General features: G+C 53.5%; 2 protein-coding genes across 7 annotated transcripts in view; both read left to right on the top strand.

Moving 5' to 3' along the window:
• PRDM16 (PR/SET domain 16) overlaps positions 1-9,569 on the top strand; it is a 284,989-nt gene extending 275,420 nt beyond the window's left edge. For 3 of the 6 annotated variants that reach the window (XM_072917258.1, XM_072917256.1, XM_072917257.1), the window contains 4 exons: positions 2,282-2,451; positions 2,941-3,115; positions 3,592-3,822; positions 5,151-7,437. In XM_072917258.1, the coding sequence (XP_072773359.1) occupies positions 2,282-2,451; positions 2,941-3,115; positions 3,592-3,822; positions 5,151-5,511 (937 nt within the window). In that variant the 3' untranslated portion in view covers positions 5,512-7,437. The other 3 variants (XM_030289174.4, XM_030289175.4, XM_030289176.4) reach the window with 2 other exon arrangements.
• A 5,339-nt stretch (positions 9,570-14,908) lies between these two features.
• Positions 14,909-26,791, top strand: ARHGEF16 (Rho guanine nucleotide exchange factor 16). Its single transcript, XM_030289252.4, has 15 exons — positions 14,909-14,988; positions 16,446-17,011; positions 17,595-17,646; positions 18,207-18,376; positions 19,337-19,393; positions 19,670-19,830; positions 20,274-20,426; positions 20,789-20,918; positions 21,643-21,717; positions 22,537-22,629; positions 23,397-23,551; positions 23,861-24,040; positions 24,417-24,490; positions 24,853-24,954; positions 25,835-26,791. The coding sequence occupies exons 2-15, from the start codon at positions 16,466-16,468 to the stop codon at positions 25,972-25,974; spliced, it is 2,088 nt and encodes a 695-aa protein (XP_030145112.4). The 5' UTR covers positions 14,909-14,988; positions 16,446-16,465; the 3' UTR covers positions 25,975-26,791.
• The last annotated feature ends 117 nt before the right edge of the window (positions 26,792-26,908 follow it).

Genomic DNA, 26,908 nt, shown 5'->3' on the forward strand with positions numbered 1-26,908 from the left:
TCCTGCCTTGAGTTGCCTTTAAATGTCTGGAGCTGTTCCTGGGGGGGATGGCAGGGACAGCCAGGAAGGGAACATGGATTATCCTGATGCCCACTGTGCCAGGTATCCCCTGTGCCAGGCACTGGGACACACGAAAAAAGGGTTTTATAGGAGCTGGTGAGGGAGAGAAAACCCCTGACATCATCAAGGATGAGAAGGGAGCTCCTGGTCTAAGCTGGACAAAACCACTCACAAAAATCCCATGGAATAGCAGGAATATTGGGATATTGGCAGGTTTGGATATTGCAGTTTGTTGGAGTGTTGAACAGGAATCTGAGAGCAAATTCCTTGGTGCTGGAAATCCGTGTTTAATTCTCCGTACAGATTGTTCTTGATAAATCTCCGTGTGATTGTTCTTGCTGATGTTCAAATAACTTCTTGTTTTCTAGAGCTATTTGGGGTGTTTTTGGGGAAGAAAAAAAAAAAAAAAAAAAAAGGAAAACTAAGTACTTTAGGAGTCTGGAAATGCTGTGGTTTAAAATTTTTGGTTAATCCCAATAAAGGCCCATTATTTGAAATATCTTTATTCTTGTTGGAGATTTAGCAGTAGGAAATTTGGAGGTGGACATGGAATCCATAAGCATTCAGCGAGAGAGAGTGTTTCATAAATGTATCCCCGCTTTTTCCAAAAATAATATCGATTTATTTTTGGAGACCGAATAAAAATCACAGCTGGAGCACATCTGGAAACGGGGTGTGTGTGTTTCACAGCAGGGATCTTTTCCACTCGCTGTTGAACCTGTTGTGTCTGTAGGGAAGAATCCCATGTCCAGGGACATCCAGCTCCATCCTTGAGCGAGGCAGGCATGGGGTGAGTCTGTGCACATCAGGAGCTGCTGATACTCCCAAAATCTCCATCTCGGTGTCCTGGAGTGCTGGGGAGGCTCTGGCACAGGCTGCCCCATCCCTGGGAGTGCCCAAGGCCAGGCTGGACAGGGCTTGGAGCACCTTGGGACAGTGGAAGGTGTCCCTGCCCACAGCAAGGGTGGCACTGGAGGGAGTTTGTAGTCCCAAAACAATACTGGAATTCCAGGATTCCCATGGAAGAGTAGCTCAGCTCCGTGGGGCAGATGTTGCTGTGGGTTAGAGGAGCTCAGAGCATCCCTGCTGCCGTGGATTTATTCTGGGATTACCAAAGCTCGGGAAGAGTTGGAATTTTGGAAGCGTCCAGGATTCGCAGAGCTCTGCAGCAGAGACAGATCCTGCTACTGGTGGGTTTTGGAAGCAGAGCCTTGCTGAGGTACAAGTGACGTGTTTAAAGGGAGATGGAACGAGGGATTCAGCGGATTCGGGCAGGATTGAGGCTTTCAGGAGTTTTAGACCCAAACTCTCCACCGCAGCTCGGAGCTGCCACCTTCAGTCCATCAGCAGCTCCCGCTCTGCGCTGGGAGCTGGGAGCCTTCACACCACCACCCCCAGCAATTCCCATTTATTTGGAGGTCTCTAGACCCAAAAAGGGGGGTGATGGCTTTGAACAAGCCCCCAGACCCTCTGCCGTGGGTCCTGCAGAGAGGGAGCATCTCTTCACTCAGCAGCTCTGGTTTGGCTCCTTGCATTCCAGCTTTTCACCACAAACCAGATATTCACTCCTAGGAGTAAATCTTACTCTGTTTGGAAAGGATGGTGGATTTCTTGGGAGCTGTTTTGCTATAAGAAAAGTTATAATTGCCTTTAAAGCCATGCTGTGATCCCTGCATGTCCAGCACCACAAGGAATTTCACAAATAAAGCCAGAATTTTCTGTGTGTCCAGCTAACTGTCACGCAGGGATTTGCCAGTTAATAACTATTGTATACATTTCACCTCCCTTCTTTCTTCTTCTGTCTTCCTTGTCCTCCCTCCTCAGCCAATTTCACCTGATTCCTCTCAAAAATAAAAGTGGAAGGAATAAATCCACCTCTCATTCCTACATCCATGCATGGAAAAGTAATTATTTTGTTTCAAAATCTTATTTGTTTGGACGACTCACTTCCTAATTAATCCTAATCCTTTCTTTGTGCTCCTTGAGTAACAATAATATCAGATTTGTCTGAGATGATTAATGCTTTGTGCTTCCTTCAGCTGAGTAAAGATTTATAGACCGACATTTCCTGGGGTTTTGATAGTCAGATTTTTCTCTTTTTTTTTTTTTTTTTTTTTTTTTTTGTTGTTGTTGTCGTTTGGGGTTTTCTTTTTCTTTTTTTGTTTTTGTTGGTTTTTTTTTCCTCACACTGCACCCTTTGGCATCTGCTGTTGTTTTGCAGGTGTAAATACTGTGACAGGTCATTCAGCATTTCCTCCAACCTGCAGCGGCACGTCAGGAACATCCACAACAAGGAGAAGCCATTCAAGTGCCACCTGTGCAACAGGTGCTTCGGGCAGCAGACCAACCTCGACAGGCACCTCAAGAAACACGAGCACGAGAACGTTCCAGGTGGGGAAACACTCTGGGACCACTGCAGAGAGCACACTCCATGGCCTTGACCTCGCTGCAAAGCACTCTCCCCCTAAGCATGAGTTTTTAGGGTTGTTCGTAGGGTTTTTTTTGGGAAGTTCAAGAAAAATCGGTTTTGTTTTAACATAAAAAAATGAAAGGGAGGAATTGCTGTGATGAAGCCAAGTTAAGTGATTTCCCAGCATGTATTGTGGAAAAGTTGTAGGCAAACAGCTCTGCAATGGTTGTTAAATTGTGTGTATTGTCCATAAGTGTTAAATATCACCTGTATTTTGGTCTGGAAAACACAAGTTTCCTTTGGGATCTTTGCTCCATGACTTTCCTCCTGAGTATTAAATCATCAATAGAAAGCAAGAGGGCTGTTGAGAACATTCTTACTTTATATTTCCTCACAACCTTGGCCTTGCCAACACCTGATGGAATCTCCTGTTGTCTCTCCTGCTGTCCCTCCCTGCTCCTGCCCCACAGTGAGCCAGCACTCCGGAGTCATCACCAACCACCTCGGGACCAGCGCCTCCTCCCCCACCTCGGAATCAGACAACCATGCACTTTTAGACGAAAAAGAGGATTCCTATTTCTCAGAAATCAGAAATTTTATTGCCAATAGTGAGATGAATCAAGCGTCGGCTTTAGCAGATAAAAGGTAGGCAAGGAAATAAAATTATCTGCTGGCAGAACAGCAGAGTAATACAAGAGGGAATTCAGGCTGGCTGGTGGAAGCTTCCTCTTGCTGTTTGCTTGAAGGCAAATTGTTGGAGGACAGACCCCAGAGAAGGAGGAAGGCTGCTTGTCTCACAAATGTTAATTTTAAGAGATGAAAAAAAGCAGCATTTAAATCAATTTTTGTAGTTCAAAAAGCTTTGGGGTCGGTGCATTCTCAACGTGCTTATTGGCCCTTAGGAACAGTGAAGGGTGATTTTTAAATGCCTGAAGCACATTGGTTTTCTTCTTTGTTACATTTTAGATAATATGTACGTGCATATAAATGTGTTTATTTCTGTGTATAACATTACCAAAGTCTTTCATTCCAGTGGGAATACATGACTTAAACTTTGCCATCATTTTTTTCCCTTTTCTTTCTTCTTCTCCTCCTGCTTGCCCTCCAACCGAACATTTCAGGCCAGAAATCCAGGATATTGATGGCAATTCCCAGTGCCACGGACTGGCAAACGAGAAGACAGAAGATGTGGACGACGAGGATGAAGAACTGGAAGAGGAAGACGATGACAGCCTGACCGGGAAGTCGCAGGACGAGACAGCGTCGCCCACGGCGGAGCCCCGGGGAGCGTTCGAGGACGAGGAGGATGAGGAGCCCACGTCTCTCACCATGAGCTTTGAGCACAGCCGAAGGTGAGGGGGGTGTTCCCGGGGGCTCAGCGCCCTGCCCGTGCCCGTGGTGCATGGTGAGTGCCGTGGGTTTGTTCTCCAAGCCGTGCCATGCCTCCGGTTGGACCCAAACGCTCACTCCAGATTCCATTTCACCCTGGGGCGGGGGACACCAGACAAGTGGACTGCAAGGAGAGGCTGGAGTGATATCCAAGGCTTGAGGAGTCTGGAGCAGGGGAACAGACACACAAAAAAATGGAGTTTTCAGGGTACCACAGCTCAGCATTTGTCGTTTTCCTCTCCAAAACTCTGGGCAGGGCAAGGGAAGAGAGAGGCGTCTGTGCAGCGCTGGTGCTGCTATGGCCCTTTGAGCTGGAGCAAAATATTCCTGGCAAAAGGAGTATTTTGGAGGAAAAAGGAAAATATTCTGGCAAAAAGGGGATTCTGCCCCTCTGCCCTGCCCAGGTGAGACCCCACCTGCAGAGCTGCCTCCAGCCCTGGGGTCCCAGCACAGGGAGGACCTGGAGCTCCTGCAGAGAGTCCAGAGGAGGCCCCAGCATGGTCAGAGGGATGGAGCAGCTCTGCTGGGAGGAAAGGCTGAGGGAACTGGGATTGCTCAGCCTGCAGGAGAGAGGGCTCCAAGGTGACCTTCCAGTGCCTGAAGGAAGCTACTGGAAATATGGAGGGAGACTCTTTCCAGGGGCCTGGAGTGACAGGACAAGGGGGAATGGATTTAAACTGAAAGAGAAGACATATAAGTTTGATCTTCAAGGAAAATCCTTCTCTGTGAGGATGGTGAGGCCCTGGAACAGGGTGCCCAGAGAAGCTGTGGCTGCCTCATCCCTGCAAGTGTCCAAGGACAGGTTGGACAGGGCTTGGAGCACCATAGGACAGCTCATGGCAGAGGGTGAAATGAGACAATCTTTAAGGTCCCTCCCAACCCAAAGCAGATTCCATTATTCTATAAAAAGCGAAGGATTTTTCCCCCAAGATCAAGCCACGTGTGAACACCTTCAAAATGAAAGATTGCTGCACACAGCCCAGGCTCAGCTCTCTTTTTGCTGCAGCTTGCCCCAATTTCTGGGGGTATTCACATCACAAGTCATAAAACACCAAATGATGCCTTGCCCAGCTTAAAAACACCGCTGGCTTTGGTGAGGCAGAACCTCAGACAGAACCTGCTGCTCGTTGCTTTCCACTTCTTCCTCACTCCTGCCATCCCATGCCGTGTCTGTGTGTCCGTCTGTCCGTCCCTTCACGCATGTGGCTGGCGAGCCCCCGTGGGTGGTGCATGCAGGCTGTGGGCCAGACGAGCTAACACAGGTCACCCCTTCCCCTGGTCATTGGTACAGGTGTATTGAGGAGGACGAAGCCGGCCTGTTAGATTTGGAGCAGATGCCGAATTTTGGGAAGGGGCTGGATCTCCGCAAAGCAGCCGAGGAAGCATTTGAAGTTAAAGATGTGTTTAATTCCACCTTAGACTCTGAGGCAATAAAACAGACTCTGTACAGGCAGGCTAAAAACCAGGTGGGTATATCCAGAATGTTTTCCTGGCTTGCCAGCAGTGTGTACAGCAGGATTAGGCAGCAGCTGGCCTCCTCCAGCCAAGGGTTATTTTCCCTTTCCAATGGGTTATTTTCCCCTTCCAGAAGGTTATTCTGCCTTTCCATCAGGAATTCTAGCACACACATGAATGTATCTTGTTGCAACTAAATTAAAATAGAGGAGGAAGGGAGGTGGGCATCACCTGTAGATGGATTTCTCTCAGCCTGTGCAGTGAGAATGGGGCTATACAGAAGGAGAGAGGCGTTTGTGTGTTTTTATCTGTCTGTATAAATGTTTTTATAACTCCTTATTTATTTATACTTTGGGGTGGCTCTTCTGTCGGTAACCACTGAGGTTTGGTCTGCAGAAACAGCAACAAAGTGCCCTTGGGTTTGATCAAAACAGGTGTGAAAGACAATAATATATCCAGGAATTGCAACCCAGCATGTCTAGAGGGTACCCTTGTTTATCTCCTTGATTCTAAAAGTGAACTAGAAAATGGAAAATAAAAATCCCAAACCTGTGAGCCAGACCAGTTTAGACCCACCAAAAACCATCAGAATGGCATCTCAGAATTACTGGAGTTCTGAGAGAAATCTGGAGGTTTGGGGCAGGTCTGTGTGTGCTTTTGGCTATTTTTCAGTAGCCAAAATATCCACTCTGGGTTTATGGAGTTGATTTCTTGATCCCTCCACGAGGATTCTCACAGAAGAACTGTTCAGTGAAGTTACCTCAGCAGGCTGGGGGATGAGTACAGCTCTCACCTCAGGGGCTCTTTCTGACCCTGAAGCAACAGAATTTATCCCAAAATCTATTTCAAATATCCAGCAGAGCAGTAGCTTAATGCAGCCACCACGCAGAACATGATTTTTCAATTAGCATCATCTAAAACTTGGGAAATGTTTTTCCTCCTTCATAGTGGGTGCCAGTAGTGAGGCTGGCGAGGGGCTGCTGGAAGAGAGAGCACAGCAGTTTTTTGGGGTGACACCCATTTAAACACAAGCCACCTGCCTGACTCTTCCCTGTGTCCTGTTACTAACATCCCAAATGCACTAACTCTTCGGGGACAGCTTGCTCTTTTCCAGTGCACCACCCTGGTACAGCCTGTGCTTGGATGGGGGAAGGTATTTTTGGGTTTTGACCCTGTTTTTCACTTGAATCACAATAAGCAAGTTAAACAATTTGACCCATCTTTTGGCAGGTAATATAAAACCTTTGTGTGAGCAGCACAGCACTCCTTTGGCTTAGTTTTAAGCAAATTTAGAAGTGTGTGTGTCCACAAAACCACAAAACTCTACCTCTTCCCTGGGCCAGGGGGGTGGGGAGGGTGGGGACATTGTCCTCCTCTTTTTCAGGTGACAATGACATTGGTTTTCCCCTCTGCTGTGTGAGGTTCTCTCTGCCTAAGCCCTCAGATCACTTGTGTGGGCTGAGAAAGGGCACAGAGAGATGTGTGGGTCAAATTTTGTGTCCTGGTTGGGGAGAGCAGCCCAGGTTACAAGGAACCAGCAGTTTGTTAGAGGACAAACAGGTCTGGCCGTATTTCTCTCAGCAGACACCTTTAAGGGTTGCACTGCAGCAATGAACCCACCCTGGTCATGCCAGTGAGAGTTCCACATCCCCAAATATCCACACTGGCATCACCAGTGAGGCCGTGCCAGGCATTGAGTCAGGATGAGCAGCTGCTCTCCACTTCCCACTGGGCATTGCTGCCCCATTCCCAGGGCACTGCTGCCCCAGCCCAGCCTCACTGATGCCTGGGGATGTGATTTTTTTAACAACAAGCCCCAGTAAGAGCTGCTTTCCCCTGGGAGCAGAGCCTGGAATCATGTAGAGGTCTGTGACTGAGCACAGGCAGTGCAGGATGGGTTTGGTCCTGTGCAAACCAGTGGGAATGATGGTGTCTCCTGACTGTCCCTATAAACCATGACAAATCTGGTTTGTTCAGAGGTGGGTGCCATCCCAGAGCGTGGATGGGAGTTTAGCCCAGCACAGAGGACGCTGCTGGCCCAGGTGGGCAGGGCTGGGTGGTGCTGTGTTTTACACACAGGGCTCCTCCATCCCGTGGTCTCACTCGTGCCCTTGCCTCCCTCTCTCCCCCAGGCTTATGCAATGATGCTGTCCCTGTCTGAGAACGCTCCCCTCCACACGTCCTCCCAGAACTCTCTGGGGGCTTGGCTGGACATGGCAGGAGCAGCTTCAGAGTCGGGGACCTTTAACCCCATCAACCACCTCTGAGAGGTCCACAAGGCACTGGCCGGAGCCCAGGCAGGGGTGGTGGTGCTGCAGCCATCCCAGCAAAATCCCAGCGAGCAGAAGATGGATGAGAGGGCCTCAGGGAGTCGTCTGGACTTTGGGCTGAGAAGGAAACCTGTCACATCCGACCTACACGTCCTGCATTTTTTATCTCTCTAGAGTTCTCCTTTCTAATTTATCAGAATGAACCTCTCCCAAACTGGATAACCCTGAAGCAGCCCCAGGATTTCACAGCCTGTAGGAATAGCATGAGCAAGACACGAATTGCAGCAGTGCAATCAAAGACTGGCCCCTCCAACCTTCCAAACCGGTGTCACTGAGCCAGCGCAGCCCGAGCAGGAACGACAGCTTGGAACCACAGGGCAGCATTTCCTTCCCATCCAGCCAAAACGGTGAAGCACCGAGGGAAGGCAGCCAGGTGTGGCCTGTCCCTGGTGCAAATGTGACACAGCCACTGGAGTTATGCCAGGGAAAGGCAAATTCAACCCACTTAATTCATCCCTGCAAAAGAATTCTGCACTCCCACCGAAACGCCATCCTGACCTTTGTTCCCAGCAAACCCTGGCACAGTGCAGAGCTCCTCCAAGGTGAGGCCACCTTGTCTGCAGTCATCGTGAGCCACCTGCAGCTCCCAGCTGAGACATCTCCAGCCTGGAACATGCTGAGGTGGGGGTGACAGACGTGGCACACGGACACGGGTGGTCGGCTGTGCCCTGAGCGAGGCTGGCAGAGCTCCCTGCCCCTCCTGGTTCCTGGGACAGAGCCAGGCTGGTGGAGCTCCTGGAAATGCTTGGATTTGCCCAAGCAGAGAGGTGGTGGGGTAAAACCTTCCCCAGCTGGAAGGAGCCGTGTGCTGGGTGAGCCTTGCCTCACTGGGGCAGCTGGGACATGTCTGCTCGTGTGTCGGGGTTCCAGGTGACATCACCCCATGCTGGTGATGCTGTCCCTGGCACAAATCCCTGATTCACACCGTTGTTTTGGCCTGGTTTTCCCTCTGCACTGCCTGCTGCTGCTGTTATTTAAGTAGAAAGGTGAACATTTCCATGCTCCAGCTGCCTGAGGGGTGCAGAGCACGGAGATAAGAATCCAGCTGTCTCTCTGACTCTAAGATTTCTCATTGAGATTTTATGAGTGGTTTCCAATCACTTCCAAACCTCACCTTGTCTACTGATATACAGCAGCCTCCACAAATCCTGTGGGCTTTGTGCTGTTCTCCTCTGCAATTCCCATCTGCTGGTGGAGCAGGGAATTTGGAGATGACATTCCTTTTTGGAATGGTCAGGAAAGCCATGGAGAAGGGCAGATGGAGGGTTCCTAGCCAGTCTAGTGTGGGAGGCCTCATCCCAGCAGGCCAAAACAACAGAACAAGCCCCCTGAGCAAAGCAGAGTCAGAGTTGTGTGTGACACCTTTGCAAGTCAGCTTTGCACCCAAGAGCGCATGTGAGGCTGAATTTGGGGAGCCTCAGAGTGCCCCCACAGGAAAGCATCCAGGGTGGCTTTGGTACAGAGGGAACAAAAGGCAAATCAGCAGCACCAGTGTGTTTCCCAAGGAAATTTACCCTTCCCTTTTGGTTTTCCACGACATCCTGTGAAAGTGCCCAAGGCTCTGAAAGCACCAGGCGGTGTGACCGAGCTGCTTCACGTATTTGCACAAAGCTCCTGGGTAGGCAGAGCCCGAGAGCCGACCCTGCCGGAGGAATCCCGGCTCTGTGGAGGAGAGGGACAGCCCCATCCCATCCCATCCCATCCCATCCCATCCCATCCCATCCCATCCCATCCCATCCCATCCCATCCCATCCCATCCCATCCCATCCCATCCCATCCCATCCCATCCCATCCCATCCCATCCCATCCCATCCCATCCCAGCCCCACTCCACAGGCTGCAGCACAGCCCTGCCCAGGCACTTGGCCTTTAAATTATTCCCAAGGGGCCAACTGAAAATAATAAAAGAATTGTTTCTTTTCCTGATGGAATTTATTTTAATCTGTATATAACTTGTCATTTTGGGCTAATTCCTTTCCTATTTTATTTCTTCCTTAACAGTGTTTTTTTTCACATTAGCTCTCATTCTTGTGAAGAAATCATGTTAATATAAGTACCTAGTGAAGGACCAAAATCGTGCTGATGAGGTTGGGTGTTGGATGAGCAGGGAGCAGGAAGATTTTGTCCATGTGCCAAATGAGCCCAGTCAGTGCTGCCAGCGGTGCTGCTGACCTCCAGACAATCATCCCTCGGCTCCCCTTTGCCTTGGAGCTCCTGGGGCATTAGAGGAGGGTTCCAGTGATGGGGAGCAGCACAGGAGGAGGAGGAAGAGGAGGCCAGTGGAGATGCTGCGCCTCTGCTCCAGGAGAACATGGGAACAGCCTTAAACATGGGGATGGATCCATCCTGTCCCATTCCAGCTGCAGCTCCCTGACTCCTGGCAGCTGCTCAGAGCAAACCACGTGTCTGAGCATCTCTCTGCTGTGCTGGAACAGGATCTGTGGGCAGCAGGGAATGTTTGTGTGCTCTGACCGTGGTTTGTTCACCCTTGAAGAAACCTCAGGGCAGGTCAGCATCTCCCCCCACAGCACGGGGAGGTGACAGAGCAGCCAAGGGAGTGGCACTGAGCTGGACACCAAAATGTGGGCCAATATTAAGGAATGCAAGTGTTGTTGTGGGCATTTATTTGGGGTATTTATGGTTCCCCCGTCCCTCTCTCAGCCCTGCTGCCAGTTATGTCATTTCTCCAGAAGCACTTGGTCAGGTCTTTGCTCTGACTGAGCTTACACTGTCGCTGTCCCCCTCCCCAGGCTCATCCTGGCTCTCCATGGATCTCCTGAGGGTCCCTGGCCAAGGATAGGGAGGTATTATCCAGCCAGGGATTGTGGACATTAAAAATATAGGGTTTAAAATCACCATTTTTTTTTTGTTTTCATATTTCCTAATTCAGTTTCTCCCCATTTTCTCTAGCTTGTGTTGTAGGATCCCCAACTCCTCTAATTAAGCACTGATTACAAGTTTCAATTTTTCCCATTAAGATAAAGAAACAGGAAGCCTCACTGAACTTCTGTTAACCTCTACCTTTCGTCAGATTGCACTTGGAATGTGCTGCAGCTCACAGCAGGTGTGGAGGTCCCATTTTGCTGCTTTAGCAGAGACTCTCACCTTTTTAGGCTGCTTCCGAGAGGTTTGTGTCCAGGACGCTCTGCTAGCAGAGCACTGCTGCCTTCCCAGGGCTGGGGGAGCTCTGGGAGCTTTGGTGAGACGTGGAGCTGTGGTGTCCAACCCCACAGACACGCTGGGATCCAGGGCAGGTGAGGGTGGCAGGGATGGGAAGTGGCTGTGGTGTGTCCCGTAGCCAGGGCACCGCTCCAGGTGTGGTTTAAACCCAGAGCTTTGTGTAGGATCTATTTATTTAAAGTATTTTCACAGCTGCAACAGCACAGAGAAGTGAAGGAGAAGCCCTGGGGATTATTGGATTGGTCAGGCGGGGCTGGGAGCTGTTCAGGGCTGAAGTGTTGGTGCTCCGTGGAGGGCCCTTGCTTTGGCCAGGGCTGGACCTTCCTGCCTGAGCTGGTCAGGGAGGAGGATGTGGGTCCCGTGTCTGTGCATTCCCTGCTTCCCACCAGCTCAGAGCTGGAGGATGGTCCTGGTGTGATTGGTGGGAGCTCTCCGGTGGGATGAGCTGAGGTTCTCCCAGGGGATGTGCTGCGGTGCCAGGTCCTGCAGGACACGTTGAGGCACTCGGTTCTCCTGCTGGGCCGCTGGTTCCTGCCTGGGATGTGCCCTTTGGTGCCCGGGCTGCTCTGGGCACCTTCCCAAGGTGTCCCAGGCCAGCGGGCCGTGCCTCACCGGGCACCACGGGGCCGTCGATGCGCGGGAGCCAAACCCAGACGGGGCTGAACAAACCCCAGCGGGTGTGCTCAGCTGATTTTGGGACAAACACCCTGCTGGGCTCCTGTCCTCCCTGGGACAGTGCAGAGGAAGCTTTTGCCCCCTCCCCAACCAGCACTTAGGCGCTCAGAGGCTGCTCTTGGCAGCAGCTCCTGATGGAGCCTTTGGGAAGCGCTTGCACAATGAGGTGGACGCGTTTGGCGCCAAGCATCGAAGCACTGGATCGTGAGCCCCCCGTGCCCCCCAATCTGCAGCTCAATCTGCTGATTCCCACTCGGTTTTACGTGCTGTACTGTGTGTGTGTGTGTGTGGCGGGGGGCGGGGGGCAGCGCTGGGGACCCTGCCCCTTTTCGGGGGGACCTTAGTTGGGGACAGCGCTGTCCCCAAGGGCAGGAGCGGCGTCGCTCGGGTCAGTGCTGGCAGCACAAAGGGCAAAACCCTCTGCTCCTCGCCGGTGGTCAGTAGTGTTCTCACAAAGCCATGAAACTTCTCCGTAGTGTTGAGTGAAACTGTGACTAAAACGTTCTTGAATGATTCCGAGGTTCTTTTTTTTCTCTTTCTTCTGTCGTTAATTCTTATTACCACTTTGGAAGAAGAAATTTAAAACAAACAAAAAAAAAATTTAAAAAAATTAAAAAAAAAAAAAAGAACGAAAAAGAAAAAAAAGGCAGCTTTGATTTTCCAAATGTGCAATTCACATGTGAACAAAGTAATTCTGAAAGTAATTCTCAGTGTATTTTACATTCTCATTGCTCTCTTCAAAGCAAGAGATGTTTTGCCCTGATGTCATTTCCAGCCTGCAGAAGATGTAATTTAAAACATATATATATTGTGCTTGCAAGAATCATAAATCTGTGCATCCTATGTCATTCCTTTTCCCATTGTTACAATACAGATATGATTTAGGTTGGATTTTTTTTTTCCTTTAGACCTGTATAGTGTTTTTTTAAATCAATTGTAAATGTCTGGTTTTCATATAATGTTTAAAAAACATTGAGAAAGAGGATGGTGCTTGTTCCATATCATTCTTGATTGTATATTGCTTCTGTTATGTTTATAAGTAAACTGTGCATGACTTGTGTTTAGCAGTCATTATTGTGTCCGTTTGTGAAATTTTTATTAAAAAGAAAAAATTCCGTAGATGCACTTATTGTATATGTGATTAGATTTTGCGTCCAAGGCTCGAAGCCTTGAACTGCCAAGGAAGAAAGAAAAAGTGTTGGCAGTTATTAATTAATATGGAATCGCTTTGTTGGGAGCATAATGAAATAAAAGATATGAAGTGTAGAAAATAATTAAAAAAAAAAAAGGCAATTTTACAAATTTCATTTTGATGCTTGTGATAAAAGACAAATGTACTTGTGTAGAGAAATTCCTTTAAAATAATGAATAGAAAAAGCTGATTTTGAGGTTAATGCTGTAGAATAGGAATGTATACCAAATGTAATCTTTCCAATGCTACAATGAATTTATACATGAGATTGATATGCAATAAACCTGTGTGCTTTTATAAGCAGTGGTCCCGTGAGCTTTTTTTCATGGAATAACCATGGAGAATGTCCCCAATAATGGGACACTGGGTGTGTCACTGTCTGGCTTTGCTGCTCTGTGGTACCTCTGGAGTCTGATGTTGTGTGGGTGTGGTTTTTAATACTCAAAAGAGCTTGAAAAAATTAATTATGGCCACCCCACTTGCTACTGAGGTCAGAATCATGGAATCACAGCATGATTAAGGCTGGAAAAGCTCTCCAAGACCATCCAGTCCAGCCTGTGCCCAATCCCCACCTTGTCCCCAGCCCAGAGCCCTGAGTGCCACGTCCAGCCCTTCCTTGGACACCTCCAGGGATGGGCACTCCAAACCTCCCTGGGCATCCCCAGCCAAGGCCTGGCCACCTTTTCCATTAAAAAATTCTTCCTCATATCCAACCTGAACCTCCCCTGGCACAACTTGAGGCTGTTTCATCCTGTCCCTTGTTGTCCTCCTGTCAGGGAGCTGTGCAGAGCCAGAGGTGCCCCCTGAACCTCCTTTTCTCCAGGCTGAGCTCCCCCAGCTCCTTCAGCCTCTCTTCACAGGACTTCTCCAGCCCCTTCCCCAGCTCTGTGCCCTCCTCTGGAAGTGTTTTAGCCCCTCAATGTTTCTCTTTTTGTGAGGTGCTCAGAGCTGGACAGAGCCTCCCTAGTGTAAAGCAGGTACATCACATCCCACTGAAGGGACGGGATGAGAGGGAATACTCTCACAGGGAGGACTGAGAGTATTCCAGGTGTGGGAGAAAATGTTGGGATGGGGCATCGGTGAGCTGATGGAAAATGTCAAGCATATTTCCTTTCACTAGCAGAGCGCAGAGCGAGTGAACTGCCCAGTGATAGCGGCCAGATGGTTCAGCTCCAGGGGACTCTGTGAGCAGAAATTACTTGAAAGCCGGGTCTTTGAGCTAAAAACCCCATTACACAACTGATGAATGGCCTCGCTTCAAAAAGTCATTCATGGTGATCAAATGATGGTGTCCCACATTCCGGATAATGGCCCTTCCCCGGAGATCGGGAGGGTTTCATTCGGAGCTGAACCCTTGAGTAGGAGCCCTCCTCTCGCTGGAGCCTTTCTCCTTATTAGCCCCGGAGGGAAAGGATAAAAAATCTATGGGATAAGAAAGCTGTGATAATGGGGCGATTGTCAGGCAGGCCCCGGAGTGGAGAGAACAGAGGCATTTCAAAGAATATTGCTGACAAGTGGACTTTGTCGTGCACAAAGTGCTTGAGATTCACCACAAACAAGTGAGAAAAAGGCCCCATTTGGAGGATGGGGAGGAGCAGAACAGGGGGGCAAAAGAGAAGGTCAAGGAAAAGTCTGTTCCCAGTAAAGACACAGAGCACTGTTGAGCCTTACTGGGCAGCAGTCAGCAGCCTGACCCTCAGATCCTCTTTCCCAGCAGAGAAAGATCCTCTTTCCCAGCGCCCAAAAGCAGCCGAAACTGATGTTTTGTGCATCCGGAGGGATCGCCCGAGGTTACCTTTGACCACTGAAGACCCAACTAAAGCGAGCATCAGACATGTCTGCAGTAAGGGACAGTCCCTGGGCTGCTGAAATACCGAGTGTGTGTCGGCCAGACCCCGAGGACAGCCGGGGCACACTCGTTTGTCACCCGCTAAGGTGACAGGAGAGCGACACCGAATAATCCCCCCGCCTCCAGCGAGCTTGCAGAGGCGGCTTTAGGGGATGGAGGATGCCCAGATCCCAGGGGCACACCCCTGATGAACACTCATCAAGAAGCAGCAAAACACCGTTCCTAGAGATGTTTAATTAACTTTTCACCCCTAGGAAGCCGGAGCGCCCGCGGCACGGGGCGCGGCAGGGAGCGCAGCGCCGCTCGCAGCCGGGATGCGCGGACACCGGACACAGCCCGGCACGGCCTCGGGGGCCGGACCGGCACCTCCCCCGCTCCCGCCCCGGTTCCTCCCATCCCTTCCCGGTCCCTCCCATCCCTCCCCGCCGCGCTGGCTCCGAGGGGCGCGGGTAGGTGCGGGCGTGGCGGGGTCGGGGCGGGGGCGCTGCGGAAGGACCGGGGACCTAAGGAGGGACCGGCACCGGCACCGGTACCGGCACCGGGGCTGCCGGGCAGTCGTGCGGGCGGCGGCCCCGGGCCAGCGGCTGCCGAGCGCCTTCCGGGGAGGGGACGGCGGGGAGAGCTGTGCCGTCCCTCCCGAGCGCCGCCGGGGCTCGTCCTCCTGCCGCTGTCCCCGAGGTGCCGGGGGGTGATTGGGTCCGTGGCGGAGGGGTTTGGGTGCTTCCCGGGGCTGTATCCCGCCGTCCTCCCAGCCCTTTCAGAGCCTTGCCCGTGCACCGCAGCCCTGGGCGGGTAGGGGTGGCAGTACCGGGTTACGGTGCCCGTGTGCCCCCGCGGGCGGTGACACCGGGGATCGATGCCCTGTGTGGCCACCGAGCCTCCCTCCAGCCCAGCACCGAGAGCCGTGCATGCTGCAGCCCCAGACCCTCTGCGCTCAGGCCTGTTCATTGCCGCCAGGACTTAGGAAAAGTTTTCTTCGTCCTCAGGCAGGATGGGGTTAAGAGCGGAACGTGGCGCTTTGCTCGTCCGAGGGACACTTGGCACAGCTCCGGACGCAGAGCATGTGTCCCGCATCCCAGGACATGGGAATGAGCAGCCTCTGTCAAACGAGCTGTTGTTGATGGGTCTGTGCTGTCCTCCTGCCAGTCATTCATGGAGGGAAAAGCACGGTCCAGCCTTGGTTTGTTTCCTGCTCTTTGAAAGGGAACAGCTTGGAGATGGCACTGGTGCACAATGGGATCTCAGTTGGGGACAGCTAAACCATCATTTCTCCCCAAGTTATGTAATAGGCAGAGAGCATAAAACGCTCTGTCTGTTCTGTAGGTGCGTGGTTCTGTGCGTGGCACAGGAGGGAATGAGTGACCTTAACCCCAGCTGGCAGCCCCAGGGACTGGGGCAGGTGTTTTTGGGGCAGCACGGTGTGGGGCAAGTAGGAGCTTGGAGGGTTCACGGCCGGGGATCCACAGCCCCGGGGGGAGGTGGCGTTCAGGAGGGTGCAGAGGTGGCTGGCAGCACCCCAAAGGGGAATGAGGGGACACGGAGGTGTGGCAGCAGCGGGGCTGGGAGAGGATCCAGGCCTGCCCGGCTCAGGTCTGAGCCTGCCCAGTGCCTGGCTGCTCTGGGCCTGGCTGCTCTGGGACCTGGCTGCTCCCATGCCTGCCTGCTCCCATTCCTGACCACGTCCTGGAGCTCCCTGAGTCCCACACAGGTGGCCCCACAAGGAGCAGGGTGGTGACAGCATCCCCAGCGTGTCCACACAGGCCCTGCCTGTGGCGACCCTGCACTCCTGACACAGGAGTGTCCTGCGCTGTCCCAAGGTTCCTGTGGCTCTGTAAATTCCTGCTGCCTTATTGGGAGCTGTTCAGCCACCTGTCTGTCTGTCTGTCTGTCTGTCTATCCTCCTCAGCTTGCTGCTCCCCCACCGCCATGTCTCGGGGCTCCTCTGGTGCCTCTGTGGATGACAAGACCTTGCTCCTGGAGTACCGATGCCACCCAGTGCGGCCAGAGCCCCCCAGCCCGACGTGTGGCCCTGGGAAGCGCAGCCCCACCACGGCTCCCAGTGCCACCCCGCTGTCACCGCTGGCCTCCCCCAGCTCGGCCGAGCCCCGTCGCATCGTGCTCAGCACGGACAGCCCTGCCGCACTCAAGGTGGGAACGCAGCAGCTCATCCCCAAGAGCTTGGCCGTCTCCTCCAAGCCCAAGAACAGCCCCTCCCGGCACCAGAGCTTCGGGGCGAGCCGGGAGCCCCTGAGCCCCGACCCGAAGCGGGCGGCCGTCCCCGTGCTGGCGCTGGAGGTGGAGGATGAGGATGATGGCGGAGGGGCCCTCAAGCGCAACCTGAGGAACATGTCCTACCGCGCGGCCATGAAGGGGCTGGGGGCCGAGCTGCAGCCAGCCAAGGCCGCTCCCTCGCTGAAACCCGTGCCCGAGGATGGCAGCGCCCCGCCCGACCGCAGCCCCGGCAGGAGCAAGGTGGGTTTAGCACCCGCTGTCCCCCCTGTGGGGCAGGGATGAGCTCCTGCCTCCCTGGTGCTGACAGAGGAGCTGCAGGGCCACAGCTCCGCTCAGTGCTGGAGCTGCTTTGCTGAGCCTGGGGTCGTGAGCGGTGCCTTGGGAAGCTCCGTGTCAGCAGCAGATGCTGCAGGTCCCTGGAGAGGCTGGGAATAGCTGACATGGTTTTCATGGGGAGTGGAGCTGGACTCTTGGCAGGGTGTTTGTAGGGTGGGGCTGGCCAGGAGAGTGGCTCCAGTCGTACACAAACATGGGTGAAGCACGTCTGGGGAAAGGGAAACTCCAGAGCAGGCAAAGTCCAGGTGCCAGAGAGATTTGACAGCAGCAGTGCAAGTACAGAATGGTTCTGAGCCTGACCCTGGTTATATGGGAGGTGAAAGCTGAGTCACCTGGGTAAGGCAAACAGAGCCCACACAAAAGCCAGGCTGAAAGAACAGGGTGGTGTGGGCCAACTGGCACAGGTAACTCCCCCTCTTCCTGAAGGAGCTTTCCCAGGGCCTCAGAAGTGTGGTAACCACAGCAGGCTCTCCTCTTGCCCTTGCAGAGAACCCTCGGGCGGAAGCGGGTGCAGAAGCGTGGTGGCTCCTTCAAGGACCGTGAGTGCCCCTGGGCCCTGTGCCTTCCCCACTGGGCTGCTCCCTGGCCGTGGCTTTTGTCTGTATTTCCCCAAAGCAGCAGGAGCATTGCTGCCCTGCTCTCCCACTCCTGGAGCCATGGCTTTTATCTGTGTTCCCCCAAAACAAGAGGAGCATTGCTGCTCTACTTTCCCACTCCTGGGGCCATGGCTTTTACCTCTGTTCCCCCAAAGCAAGAGGAGCATTGCTGCCCTGCTTTCCCCCTCCTGGGGCCATGGTTTTTATCTGTGTTCCCCCAAAGCAAGAGGAGCATTGCTGCCCTGCTTTCCCACTCCTGGTGCTGATAACGCTCCGTTGCTGCCGTGCTCACAGATGGATGGCTCCCAGGGAGAATGGGAGAGCTGTGGGAGGCTGTTTGGGAGCAGGAGCCGCTGTGTGATCAGTGCAGTGCAAAGTCCAACCTCATCAGGGAGTTTCTGGCCGCTGGAACTTGTTGGCTCGTGGCCAGCAGGGCAAGGCAGCCGTGGTGGGAAGGGAAGCCATGAGGCTGCTGGGCTGACCTCGTGCCCTGTCCTCCTTAGAGCCCCGGCTGTATCAGGAGATCCGGGAGAGGGGCCTGAACTCGGTCAGCCACGAGTCAGACGAGGACTTGCTGGAGGAGGCCCTGCCAGAGGAGCCGTCCCCTCCGGGCGCTGCCATCGTGGTGCAGAGCTACCGCCCGGCCCAGGTGACCTGGAGCCAGCTCCCAGAGGTAGGGGCAGCAGCCTGGAGGCTCTGAGAGCCGTGAGGGGATAATTCCACACCACTGGTGCTTGCACTGGGCTGGCTGCGACACACAGGGTCTGCCCCATCAGTCCCGTTTCTGCCCCATCAGTCCCGTTTCTGCCCCGCTGGTGCTGCGGTGCTTGGGCTTCACCCACAGCTCAGGGGAAGGTGGGTGCTCCTTGCTGGGCTTCCCCTGCAGGCTGTGGGGACAGTAATTCTTCATCCAGGGAGTGGCAGCAGCTGCTGGGGGCTGGGTGATAATGCAGGGGGTGATGCAGGAGTGAGTAGTGGTGGTGTGTGATGGTTTCTGATGGTTTCTGATGGGTTCCTTTGGTGTGTGGTGGTGTGTTGCAGCGTGTAATGGTTTCTGATGGTTTGTAATGGGTTGTGGTGGTTTGTGGTGGTGTGTCACAGTGTGTGATGGTTTCTGATGATTTCTGATGGTTTCTGATGGTTTATGATGGTGTGTCACAGTGTCTGATGGTTTCTGATGGTTTCTGATGGTGTCTGATGGTTTCTGATGGTTTCTGATGGTGTGTTGCAGTGTGTTACGGTGTGTCACAGTGTGTGATGGTTTCTGATGGTTTCTGATGGTTTCTGATGGTGTGTTGCAGTGTGTTACGGTGTGTCACAGTGTCTGATGGTTTCTGATGGTTTCTGATGGTTTCTGATGGTTTCTGACGGTTTCTGAGGGTGTGTTGCAGTGTGTTACAGTGTGTCACAGTGTGTGATGGTTTATGATGGTTTCTGATGGTGTGTCACAGTGTGTGATGGTTTCTGATGGTTTCTGATGGTTTCTGATGGTTTCTGATGGTGTGTCACAGTGTCTGACGGTCTCTGATGGGTCCCTTTGGTGCGTGCTGGCGGGATGGGCCGTGGGGAGGCTGACACAGCCCCAGACCGCACTAGAGGGCGTGCAAGGACCGTGGCTCCTGCTCATCCGCAGGTTCTGGAATCGGGCATCCTGCAGAGGATCTCCCCCGAGGAGCGCAAGCGGCAGGAGGTGAGAGGGGCCCGGGAGCACAGCGGGGGCACCAGAGGCCGTGGGACACGCGTGGCTCTGCCAGGGTCAGCTCGTGGTGCTGCTGCTGCTCCAGGACTGGGCAGTGCTGGGAGGGCTCACTGCACACAGGCAGCTCCACTGGGTGCTGATGGGAAGGGAAAACACCTTCATGCCGTGGCTTTTTAATGACTGAGTGTCCCATAAATAAGATTTAACAGTTAATTCCCAGCTTTGTCCGGTCAGTTTATGCTGTTGCATCTCCCCTGCTTTCTCCAGGCAATGTTTGAGATCATCACTTCTGAGTACTCCTACATGCACAGCCTGAGCATCCTGGTGGGCCACTTCATGAGGTCAGAGGAGCTGAAGGAGACCATGACACAGACAGAGCACCACCACCTCTTCTCCAACATCGGGGACATCCTGACAGTCAGCACGAGGCAAGTGGGGCCTGGGATGGGACCCTGAGCTTTTTATTTGTAGTGCCAAACCATCCCTTGGATTGCTGCAGGTGCTCACTGGGAGGTGGGGAGGAAATGCCGTGGGAGCCGGTGCTCAGCGAGCTGTGTCCGTGTGGGAAGGCAGCAGGAGGAGGATGCAGCAGCCCTGGGAATGGCTGTGGGGGTGTTGAGGGCTTGTGGCTCCCTGATGGGGCAGAAATAAACCTCGTGGAGGGCTGAGGTGCAGAGGGATCCCATGCAGGAATGGAGGAAGCGTGTGTCTCTGGGGAAGGCGTGGGTGTCTCGGCTGCTGCAGCTGCCCTGCCAGAAGGGATCCAGGCCCCATCTCCTCTGGGAAAACTGGGGAAAAGCAGCAGTGGGAACATTCAGTTTGTCCAGGCCTAGTGAGTCGTGTGGTGAGGTTGTTGGAATTCTCTCCTCAGCTTCTTTGAAGACTTGGAGAAGCGACACCAGGAGCACCTCCTGATCCCTGACATCAGTGACATCGTGGAGGAGCACGCCTCGAAGCACTTCAGCCCCTACATCAGCTACTGCTCCAATGAAGTCTATCAGCACAGGACACTGGAAAAGCTGCTGTGAGTAAGGGCTTGGGCAGGCCAAGGAACTGCCTCTGAGGGGCTCGGGCTCCAGGAACTGCAGAGGTCCGTAACACACAGGGACATGGATGGGCCTTGTTCATCTCCAGGCCAAGTCTGAGTCTGCTGTTGGTACATCTGTGGCTTTACCCACCTTTTGGTGGGCTCCCCATCTCTCTCTGGGTGCTTTTCCACCACCTGCTGTGGGATCAGTCCCATTTCTGCCCAGCAGGGCACTCCAAGCCTGGCAGAGCACCCCAGGCAGTGCCATCACTGCTCTGCATTTCCAGTGCGTGGAGAGCTGCTGGAAAATCCTGACAACTGAAGAACAGAGTTAATGGAGCTTTCTTGTCCCGTTCCAGAACCACAAACCCCTTATTTAAAGACACCCTGAAACAAATTGAAAGGAAGCCAGAGTGTGGAGGCCTGCCAATGATCTCATTTCTCATTCTGCCCATGCAGAGGGTAACACGGCTTCCTCTGCTCTTAGATGTAAGTAGTCATACAGTGGCATTGCTTGGCACCTCTGAAGAGGTGACTCTGCTATTCCCTTTGTTTGCTGAGCCCAGGACATCCTCTGCTTGGAGTTCCAGCCCTCTGGGCCCTGGGTGCTGAGCCTGGATGTTCCTGTATTCAGGAGAAGCATTTGGATAACTCTCAAGCACATGGTGGGATTCTTGGGGTGTCCTGTGCAGGGCCAGGAGTTGATCTTAATGGGTCCCTTCCAACTCAGCATATTCTGTGATTTATATCCAGAGCAATCTGCTTCTCTGGGGGATGTCAGTGTGCAGCTTAAAGCTCTGTGAATAACACCTCATGTCTTGATGCCTCCCATCTGAGCGACCTGAGCTTCTTCTGTGCCGTATCTGGGTCCCAGGGTGGGGTGGCATAAGTGTCCTGCTCAGGCAGCCCAGGAGAGGAAATCAGGCCTTGCATTCTTCATGGCAATCTGCTCTAAGTGGCCAAGCTGCTGGATGTGGGATTTCCAGGAGCTGCTCCCAGTCTGTGGTGGGTTGCAGGGCTGAGGGCCAGGGGGTGGCCAGGCACGTATCAGACACGAAACCCCCAGATTCACAGCTCCCAGCACTGTTAAACCTTCCTTTGACCATTGGGAACAGCTCAATCAACGTGTGGCACCCTGAAATCCCTGGGAAGCAGCTGATGCTCCCTTCTCTGAGGTGCAATGTCACTAAAGCTTCTTATCTTGGAATTCCAGACCGTCCAGCAAAAAACAAACGCGCGCACTGCAGCGTACGGAGCTGCCACCCGCGCTGTGAAGGCCATCAGCAAGGTGAGGCCACCTGGGAGCCCTCCACCTCTCCTTCTGCCAGCTCAGCCCTCTGGAGCACTGATCCATTCTGGCCTCTCCTTTCCCTCCCAGCATCAGCTCACTTGAGGCTCCTCTGCTCCAAACAACTGCTGGATGAACACTTCATTTTCCTTCTCGCCTTTGTCACCTGATCTTGGTTTGTTCCTTTTCCTTGTCCTCTTTTCTTCTTTTATCTTTGGCCCATCTTTGTCCTTCCTGAGACAGCTCTCAGCATGGATTTTGGGGATTTGGGCAGAGGGCAGGGAGTGAGGCAGAGAGGGAAGTGTGGAGCGCAGTAGTCACGGGCTGTGTGCTGTCTGTGCTCCTGGATCTCGTCTCCCTGTGTTTTCCCATCCACTGCTCAGTCACACAGGAGGCCAAAGGGCCACAGGGACTGTGGCCACCACCGTGCCAGTGGTGACTCTTCCTTTCATCCCCCTGAAGAGCAGCTCTTGGCAGCACATTCCTGCTGCTCCCAGTCTGTCCTGCTCTCACATCCGAGCAGAGATGTGAGATTGTCTCTGTGTGATTGTCCATCCTCCTGCCTTGAGCTCTTCTCAGATGATTCATTCTTCCTCCTCCTGTTCCTCCTCAGTTTTGGTGCAGGTTCACTTGAGTCCTTCTCCAGGCAGAGGCCATGTGCCATCCCTCTCCAGGAGAGTATCCACTGCCTTTTCCCAAACCTGGTGTGAAGCCCGTGCCAGGAACTGACAGTCCCTAAAGCTGGGGGTGGTGTGGGAGATGGATGGGCTCAGTGTCTGACCCTTCTCCATTTCCCTTGGGATGCTTTTCTCTTCCCAGCTGGTCAAGAGCTGCAATGAGGGAGCTCGGGCTATGGAGAGGACAGAGCAGATGTACACCTTGCAGAAACAGCTGGAATTTGGGAAGAAGAAGGTGAGGTCTTGTGGAAGGGGGGATGGGAGGTCTTCTGGGGCTTGTTTAGGCAGGTCAGACCTGTGCTGGGAATCCTTCTGGGAAACCTGGACTGGACTGTTGGATACAGGCAGTTTCTAAAGGATGCAGTAAAGCCACGACAGTGTCACCCACTATTGGGGTCCAGGGGCTGCACCTCTGGGTGTGCTGGAATGGGGTATAGTAAAAAACATGGTGAACCCCACATGCAGGAAAAAGTGATGGTGTTTGGTTCTAGATTAGAAGGCTGAAGCATAGCTTTATTAAAACTATACTATATTATGTTAATATACTATTTAAAGAGATACTATCTTATTTTACATACTTACTTCTTACTTACCTATCTAACTAACTACAAATTCATGACTCTGCTGAGAGTCAGAGCCACAGCTGGATCCCATTGGTCACTGAACTTAACTTTTACTAGAATCCAACCAAGCAATCAGTTCAGGTAAACAATCTCCACACCACATTCCACATGGGGAAAACAAAGGAGCAGAGATAAAGATTGTTTTCTCTTCTTCTCTATGTGCCTCTCCTGAGAGACAGAATTATGTCTCTTTGTCTGGAGAACGTAAATATCACAATGGGGTGCACGGCTGCTCCACCTTCCGCCTGCCCCCTGGAAAATCCTTTATAAAGGACATTTAAACGCTTGTGGTGTCCATCCCTGCTGAGCCCAGGGCCACTGCAGGTTCACTCACTGCCTTGAGGAGGGCAGGGGCTCAGCCTCGGGGGGTCTGTTCCAGCCGTTCCCGCTGGTCTCGGTGTCGCGGTGGCTGCGGAAGCGCGGCGAGCTGCACCTGCTGCTCTCGGAGGAGGCCGGGATCTTCCGCCGCGGCGCCGGCCGCCTCTGCCACCTCTTCCTCTTCAACGACGTCCTCATCATCACCAAGAAGAAGAGGTGAGGGCCCTGCCTTTCCCTGAAGAGCGGCTAGGGGATTGAACCCCAATTTCCCGAGCGGTACATGCCGGAGAAATCTGTGAGATTTCCCTGTTTGCGCCTTTGTGAGCCGTCCCTTGTCAGCCAGAAGAGTCCCACCGGTGGCTTTGCCTCGGTGGGTGGGTGGCCAGCAAGTCCCCAGAGCCACGTCCCACCCTGAGCAGCAGCTCCAGGCTGCTCTGGCGATGCCTGCTGAGCCTCCTGTGCCGGGCTGGGAGCGGGACATGTCCTGGATCCACAGCTGAGGCGCTGATCCCGTCTGTGCCGCAGCGAGGAGAGCTACAGCGTCATGAACTACGCCACGCTGGACCAGGTCACCGTGGAGAAGGTGGAGAGCTCAGACCCACCCTCCCCTCCCCCTGGCAAGGCTGGTGGGCACCTGCTGCGAGTGGTGCTGGAGAAGGACAGCGAGGGCCGGCGGGAGGAGGTGGTGCTGTCGGCAGAGACGCTGTGAGTGCCACGCTGGGAGTTTGCTCTGGCTCATGGGATGAACTGGTGCCCTGGGAATCCTCTGAGGGTTCTGCAGATATCCCTTTACCCCCACACTCCTCCTCCCAGAAATGGGGATGTGCACAGCCTTCTCCCAGGCTCTGTTCCTTCCTCCCTTTTATATTCCATAAAATTCCCGTATCAGCTTTCCCTGTCCAAGTGAAGCGAAGCACCTGTGCCGTGTGTGCCACTTGAGAAGTGTGTTTAAACTGAATAGTGATCAAATGCTTGTCCAACCTGACTCTCCTGGAAGGGATTCATCCTGCTGGGAATGTCCCAGCTGCTGCTGGCCACAGGGATGCTGTCCTGAGGCTCTCCTTGTGTTTCCCTCTGGCAGGAGTGACCGGGCCCGGTGGATCGCGGCGCTGATGCACAGGGAGAAGGAAAAGCCTGACACCACTCCCAAAGGAGGTACCGTGTGCCAGAGGGCAGCCTGGCTCTGCTGGGACTCCCTGTCCCACCAGAGCATTTGCAGGCCCATGTTTTTACCTGGTTCTCCTCCACTCCTGCCAGCAGAGAGGCAAACTCCACGCCTTGCTCCGCAGGAGTTGCCTCCCATGAAGTTATCAGTGTCAATTGACCTTAAATACATTTCCTGGGAGGCACAGTGGAATTCCAGGAATGCCTTCAGCTGTTGTTAGAGGGCTTGGAGGGATAAGGGGCAGGAGGGAATGGAGCATGTTGTGCTGTGGAGCACTGGTGGGCAGTGTGGGGGTGATGGCTGAGCAGGGGGCTGTCCCTACTCACTGTCCCTGCTGTCCCCTGTCCTGCAGACCTGAGCCAGGTGGAGATCACCCGTGCCTACCTGGCCAAGGAGGCGGACGAGCTGTCCCTGCAGCAGGCAGATGTTGTCCTGGTGCTGGGGGAAGAGGACGGTGAGTGCCAGGGAGTGTGGGGCTGGGTGTGGGGCAGGCTCTGACCTCAGCAGAGCTGGGGCAGGGGGAACCTTCAGTGGTCCCTGGGGACTGGGTTTTAGCAGTTGCAGAAGCTTCCAGGAAGCCCTGGCTGCTGGTGAGACCTGTGGCACTGGCTGGTGCTGTGTCCCAGCAGGTGACAGTGGGTCCTGGGGGGCTGAGGGAGGTGGCACTGCCGTGGGCAGCTGCTGTGTTCCTTCGGGGTGACTCCTGTGTGCAGACTGTGGCTGGCACCAGCAGGAGAGGCCTCAGAAGTGAGAGAAAACACCCCCAGAACAGGCAGTAAATCAGAAACCTCCTCCCCTGCCATCCCTGTGATGCTTTCTGGAGGCTGACCTAGAACAGAGATAAAGAATAAAGTAGGGATTGATTAGGAGGCCTCAACGGATCCACCTTGGGCAGTGCAAGAGCCCAGCCAGGGCTACAGCCCAGGTGAACCCAAAATGGTCGACCAGTCATGGGGTCTCTCACTTTTATAAGTTATGATTTATTTGCATATTGGAGTTAATTGTCCAATTCCAGCTTTAGCCCATGAAGTCCCACCCTTCTTGTTTTCCTGTCTTCAGTCTTGTTTATGCTCTTGGGCCTGAGGTTTGGATCATTTGTCCTTGGTGCCCAGCTGGAGCAGGAATTGTTTTGTCTCTGCTCTGTGCAGAGCTCAGCATCCCCTCATGGGAAGCCCAGACCCACACACTAAAGCAGCAGAGAATCTGAAAAACAGAAAAGCTAAACCTGAAGCATCACCTGGCTACCCCTAGCCAGCACCCCAAGGGAGGGGAGTGGTGCATCCCCAGGATCTGTGACCCTTCCTGGCCCTGTCTCTAGCTCTGTTCTGTCCTAGGCTGGTGCTGGGGGGAGCGTCTGCGGGACGGGGAGCGGGGCTGGTTCCCCCAGGCCTGTGCCCGGCCCATCACGAGCCGCGTGGCCGCCGAGGGCAACGTGCGGCGCATGGAGCGGCTGCGCATCGAGACCGACGTGTAGGACCAGCCCCGAGGGACTCCTCTGCCTCAGGGACCCCCAGACCTCTGCAGACTGAGCCCACGGAGAGGAGGTGGCAGCAGAGCCTTTCTTCTGGAGCTGTGCTTGCCTGGGTGGCAGCTGTGGCACAGCAGCTCTGTCTGTGAGAGCTGGCGCCGGGCACTCCTGGCAGCGCTGGCACCGCTGACCCGGGACAGGCTCCGGGAGCAGCTCAGGGTTTGCTCAGGTTGGAAAGCTGGAGCTGTTCTGGGCTCTGAAGTGCCCGTGCCACCGTCTCCATCCCTGCTGGAAGCTGGGCCAGCACCTGCTGCACACCTGGTGTGGGGAGAGCACACCCCAGTCAGGCTTTGTTTGGAGCCTAAATCCGTGTGCTTGCCTTATTCCTCAACCCAGTTTTCTCTTTTTGATTTTTTTCCTGTTTCTATTTTTTCTGTCTCTCTCCCCAGCAATAATTCTTGCGCCCTTCGGGCAGAGCCGTGCCATGCACAGGTGAGGTGATGCCAGATAAAATACTTGATGCCGGAGTTGTTCCCATGGAGTCAGCTCTGGGGCCAGGAATGGGATGATGCTCCAGGCAGAGGGGAAGCAGAGGCAGGATGAGGAGCAGTGCTGCAGCTCCCACCTGCCTTTCCCTCCTCCCATCTGGGGAAGGGGGCTCAGCCCCTCCAACTCCATGCAGGGAACATGACAATTTTTGGGGTGAGCCAGGCAATAGACTGCCAACTTCACACTGACAGGAGCAGCGCTGATGTAAGGACTGTTCTGATCAAAATGTTCAACTGTAAATTAAGGCAACAATAAAATCTTGGATGCCAATGAACTCTGAGTGTCCCTGAGCATGACAGCTCCAAGGAGCCAGGTTGTCCCAACCATGAGCCCTGAAATGAAGCTTCATTCTGCTGGTGGCATTGCATGTTCTGACACAACACCTCATGAA

Source organism: Taeniopygia guttata, chromosome 21 (assembly GCF_048771995.1).
Source record: "Taeniopygia guttata chromosome 21, bTaeGut7.mat, whole genome shotgun sequence".
Taxonomy (NCBI): domain Eukaryota; kingdom Metazoa; phylum Chordata; class Aves; order Passeriformes; family Estrildidae; genus Taeniopygia; species Taeniopygia guttata.

What these genes read in the sequence shown, in the direction of transcription:
- ARHGEF16 (XM_030289252.4), top strand. Translation starts at nt 16,466, where the DNA reads ATGTCTCGGGGCTCCTCTGGTGCCTCTGTGGATGACAAGACCTTGCTC. An exon ending in TGGAATTTGGGAAGAAGAAG is followed by an intron (nt 22,630 to 23,396) that starts GTGAGGTCTTGT and finishes GGTCTGTTCCAG; the next exon opens with CCGTTCCCGCTGGTCTCGGT. An exon ending in TGACACCACTCCCAAAGGAG is followed by an intron (nt 24,491 to 24,852) that starts GTACCGTGTGCC and finishes CCTGTCCTGCAG; the next exon opens with ACCTGAGCCAGGTGGAGATC.